General features: G+C 47.7%; 1 protein-coding gene across 1 annotated transcript; it reads right to left on the reverse strand.

Moving 5' to 3' along the window:
* Positions 1 to 3,309: 3,309 nt before the first annotated feature.
* Positions 3,310 to 4,736, reverse strand: LOC112085494. The gene is made up of 2 exons (XM_024154713.1): positions 4,638 to 4,736; positions 3,310 to 4,566 (listed from the first exon to the last, which is right to left on the reverse strand). The coding sequence occupies exons 1-2, from the start codon at positions 4,734 to 4,736 to the stop codon at positions 3,310 to 3,312; spliced, it is 1,356 nt and encodes a 451-aa protein (XP_024010481.1).
* Between the last annotated feature and the right edge of the window lie 458 nt (positions 4,737 to 5,194).

A 5,194-nucleotide genomic window follows, 5' to 3' on the forward strand; every position in this document is an offset into this window, starting at 1 on the left:
CTGCAAGGTTTGGTGGCCTATTGGAAAAGTCGAGCAAAGAGCGTTCATGCGAAGGCTTGCAAACACCTCGAAAAGATTATCCGCAGCTTGGATGTCGCTGATCGGGCTCGTAAGCCTTACCTGGTGGTCAACCAGCTCACCGGAGTTCTCGGCTTCATCAAGCAGTTGAAGATGAAGGGTTTGTACGAAGTCCCGCCCAAGATGGTGGCTGATATAGAGGCGAAGCAAGCTAAGGCACTGCAAGACTTCCGTTCGGTTGACGCTTGTGTTTTCGCAGAAGAGGATAAACGAATGTCTCCGTTTCCAGAAGAGGATGATGATGCTCCGGTTGGGAACGTGACTCAAAGTGCACATGATCCGGCGAGGGGTGAGCAGTTCGGCTCAAATGATGATATACTCAATGCCGATCAAGCTGCGACTTCTAGGACTGCTTAGTTTTTTTCTTTTTTCTTTAAGTTTAACTCAATCACCCTTTAATGGATATGTAATATTTTGTTTATTTCTGAACCCTCGGTGGGTTTCTTTATTTTTCGAACTCATTTGCCTTTCAGACTCATTTGCCTTTAATTATATGCTTATTTGTTTTATCTTGAGTATCTTTTTCTTTATTATTTCGTAAAATCTATCAAGTAGTAGATCGATGTTTAGCTCGAACTTAGTTTAATCTTTTGGTAGCGAATTGCGTTAATTCGGCTTATATGTGCAAGTGTTGAGAACTTGGCTTATAATACGAATCTGAGGAGTTCAGCTTGTTGTGCGAGCATTTGAGCTCGGCCTGGGGAACCCAAGTGAGTCGTATCGTACTGGAAGAGTGAGTTTGATCGAACTTCTGTAAACGCACAAAACGAGTTCAGGGTTTTCTAAGTCGAACCTAAGTATGCGAGATGAGCTCGGCTTATTGTTCTTGGTGACTTAGAATTTTTAATGCGGGACTGGCCCCGACTTTTTAATGTGGTTTTGACCACGACACCATGTGGGTGTTTGCGAGACGGATCTCGGATTTTTAAGTTTGCATTCATGTGGAATGCTATCGAACAACTGGCCAGGAAGTCGATGTTTAAAAAGGAAGTAGGAGTTTGGTATCTCGTGATTACCGAACTAAAACTTAGATGTTTTTAACTTAATAAAACTTTATTGATGTTATAGCTGGACTCGGTAACGAGCTGCCTACGTACCCTTTAAGAGGATCAAGCCATTCGTAGTTCTAAGTACAAAAAGGTTTTTTGCTCCGGACTAAGTAGTTCGGAGACTTTTTATTTTTTTTTTTGTTTTTTTTTTTTTGGTTTTTCGTAGATCTCGTAACGAACTAGTAGTAGTATCGTTTGAGATGCATTGAGTTCCAAAATCGCGGGATCGGGGTTCCGTCGAGCTTCATGAGTTGATAAACGCCGGGTTTAACAACCTTCATTACTTGGTATGGTCCTTCCCAGTTCGCGGCGAGCTTTCCTGCGCTCTTTTCTTCTGTGTTATGATAAACTTTGCGAAGTACGAGATCACCATCTTCGAAGTGACGGCCTTTAACCTTCTTGTTATAGTAACGAGCTGCCAGTTGTTGGTAGTTTTGTATCCGGCGTAATGCTCTTTCGCGATGTTCTTCGACCAAGTCGATTGTGTCGTTATTCGCGTCGGGTTGCTGAGTGAGCATGGTTCGGCGAATACTTGGAACGTTGAGTTCGGCTAGACACATAGCTTCCGTACCATATGCAAGGAAGAAAGGTGATTGACCGGTGGAACGTCGTGGTGTAGTTCGATGGGACCATAAGACGCCATCGAGTTCGTCCGCCCAAGTTTCCTTAGCCGTATCCAGTCGCTTCTTCAGACCATCGATAATGGTTTTGTTCGTGGCTTCGGCTTGCCCGTTTCCTTGTGGGTATCGCGGGATAGAGAAACTTAGTCGAATTTTCCATTTGGCGCAAAAATCTGTGAAATTATTGAAGTGAACTGGGTTCCGTTATCTGTGACGATCTCATACGGGACGCCGTGTCGGCAGATGATAAATTTCCAGACGAACTTTTTGACGTCGATACCGTGTATCTCGGGTATGCCTCAGCTTCGACCCATTGGTGAAGTAGTCGGTAACGACTAGAACGTATTGCTTCTGGGTTGTAGATCGGCGAAATGGTCCGATGATGTCCATTGCCCAATGCATGAAAGGATATGGTGCAGTCGAGGTCATCAGTAGTTCGGTAGGAAGGTTGATCATTGGGCCATGACGTTGGCACTTCTCGCATCGTGCAGTATACTTTTCGCAGTCGAAAAGCATAGTAAGCCAGAAATAACCAGCTTTTTTTATCTTAAATGCCAAGGACCGAGCTCCAGAATGATTTTCTCCTTCTCCTTCGTGTACTTTCTGCATTACTTCCATGATGTCGTTGCCGTGAACGCAAGTTAAGAGTACGCCGGACGCGTCCCATCTGAGGAGAGTGCCTTTAATAACCACGTATCGAGCTGCACAAGCCTTAAGGCGCCGAGCTGCCCATTTGTTTGCGGGAACCGTTCCATCGCCAATGTAGCCCACAATCTCTAAAGTCCAATCTTCGGGCTCATCCTCGCCCTCGGCTTCGATATCAATTGGAACGTGTTGGCCTTCGGATTCGTCTTCGTGATCGGACTCGTTGTTGTCATGACGAGCATGTCGTCAATGTAGACTTCCATAGTTTGCCCGAGCTGGCTTGCGAACATTCGGTTCACCAGGCGTTGGTACGTTGCTCCAGCATCCTTTAAACCAAAGGGCATAACCTTATAGCAGTATATGCCGCGGTCCGTGATAAACGATGTCTTTTCCCAATCTTGTGGATGCATAAGAATCTGATTATACCCGGAGAATGCGTCCATAAACGAGAGTAGTTCGTTTCCGGCAGTTGCTTCCACGAGGCGGTCGATATGAGGGAAAGGAAAGCTGCCTTTCGAACATGCTTTATTGAGGTCGGTGAAGTCGACGCAAATCCTCCATTTTCCGTTCTTCTTCTTGACAACTATGGGATTTGCTAGCCAATCAGGATACTTGACCTCGGTGATGGATCCTGCTTTGAGTAACCGCTCGACCTCATCGTTGACGGCTTGTGCCTTCTCTGGTCCGAGCTTTCGGCGTTTCTGCTTGATCGGCTTGTATGTCGGATCGATGTTGAGCTCGTGACATGCGATTTGTGGATCGATCCCGGGCATATCCTCTACTGACCATGCAAAGGTGGATGAATGTTGTTTCCGGAAGTGAACGAGTGTATCGCGGATACTTGGGTCGAGTTCGGCACCGATGCCGACTTGGCGCTCCGGTCTTAGTTCGACGATGCAGACTTGAGTAATCGACTCTTACTTGGGTTTTGTTTGCTGGACAATGAGCTCGGTCGTTGGACCTTGCGAACTGATGACGCAGGCTTGGTTGGCCGAACGAAGCTTGCATTCGTTTATGTAACATGACCGGGCGACGGCTTGGTTTCCTCGGAGAGTGTAAACATCGTCAGGAGTTGGGAATTTCAGGCATTGATGGTACGTTGAAGCCACTGCCTTCATCGCATGTAGCCATGGTGTGCTGAGAATAGCGTTGTAGATCACTGGTTTGTCAAGAATAAGGAACTGGATGATCTTTGCAACTCCGGCGAGGTAGATCGGGATTTTGACCGTGCCGACCGTCATGCAGCGTTCGCCGTCGAACCCTGTGAGTGGCTCGATGAAGGGCTCAATCTTGTCTGATGGTATGTCGAGCTGGTCAAGTGCGTCCTTGAAAATAATGTTGACCGAACTGCCTGTATCGATCAGAATGCGACTAACTTCTACGTCGTCGAGAAGTAGTTCGACGACGAGGGCGTCGTTATGTGGTTTGTGCAACCCGATTGTGTCGGCTTCGGTGAATATCAAAGGTGTTCCCTTTGACGGATCGTGCGGGAGCTTAGGCGCGTTGGCGGCCTGTCTACTGTATTCCTTAATGGCCCGAACCGAATAGCTGCAGGCTTCTATAGCTCCCATAATCATGTTGACGCGCTTCCTTGCTTTGGGAGTGTGATTTTCTGGCGCACGGTCATCACGATTGCGCTTCGGTTGTTCGGGTAAACCAGGTGGATTCGGTGGAGGCGGCGGTAATCCTGGTAAAACTGGTGGAGCTGGTGGATCTTTGGCCACGGTGTTCTCGGGTGGTATGTTATTCGGTCGAGGCGACTTGCTTTTTGGAACGTTTGAGCGACGGAGATCGTCGAGCGAGATTTGCCTTTTTCGGTACTGCGCGAGCAGGTATTCCCGCAGATGTCTGCAGTCTTCGGTGCTATGTCCTTTACGGTTATGGAATTCGCAGAACAAGGACTCGTCTTGATCTTCTTCACTGCAGACCCACTTATTATTCCACTGTCTGGCCGGTTGCTGGATGGCATTAGTGTAGAACTTCTTGCGATTCTCGTACCCTCTGTTATAGCCCGACTGTGGTTCGTTAGTGGTGGCCTTTGGACGTTCGGGCTGCTTCGCCGAATAGTTCTGCTCATAAGCGGCCTCTTCTTCTTCTTCGGCGATGTAAGTATTAGCTCGGTGTAATGCGTCCTCCAAGGTCTGTGGGGGTTGTGCGTGATCGCGCTCCGGAAACTAGTTTTTATCCGAGCTCCTTTATGGAAACATAAGAGAGCGGCTTCATCACTGATCGTGCAATTGGCGACAATCGTCTTAAAACGCTGGATGAAATCACGGAGGCTCTCGCTTGCTCCTTGGGCTATTTGCCATAGCTCGGAGTTCTTGGTGTTCTGTCCAATGAACATTGAGAAATGTTTAACAAAGGCCGTCGTCAACTCCTTATAGTTATTTATCGAGTTCGCCTCGAGTCGTGATAATCAGTCGAGAGCTATTCCTCCTAGATTCTCGACAAACAGCTGGCACTGGACCGCATCCCTCTCCTCGGCGGATTTGAACTGGTATCGATTCATGCAGATGCCAAATGATGTCAAAAAATGCCGGGGATCGGTATTGCCTTCATAAATCTTGATCTTGAGTTTCTCCATATGTTTGACAGGCGTTCCTGCTATGCGCGGAGTAAATGGTGTCTTTTGTGTTTCCTGAATGACGCGCTCGATCTCCGGGGCCGCGCTCGTTGCTTGATGAATTTTTGAAGTGATCTCGCGAAGTTGTGCCTTCATTGCCTCGAACTCGGCATCGCGACTTAGATCTGGTGGCGCTGGTGCGTTCGCCAATCCGACAGCAGTGGACCGCATAGTTCCGG

This window comes from Eutrema salsugineum, unplaced genomic scaffold (assembly GCF_000478725.1).
Source record: "Eutrema salsugineum unplaced genomic scaffold, Eutsalg1_0 scaffold_3, whole genome shotgun sequence".
NCBI lineage: Eukaryota > Viridiplantae > Streptophyta > Magnoliopsida > Brassicales > Brassicaceae > Eutrema > Eutrema salsugineum.

Bases quoted from the DNA above. Each gene is read 5' to 3' on its own strand.
- LOC112085494 (XM_024154713.1), bottom strand. From the start codon at position 4,736: ATGTTCATTGGACAGAACACCAAGAACTCCGAGCTATGGCAAATAGCC. The intron at 4,567-4,637 runs GTCGCCAATTGC...GATAAAAACTAG, and splicing joins TCCAGCGTTTTAAGACGATT to TTTCCGGAGCGCGATCACGC.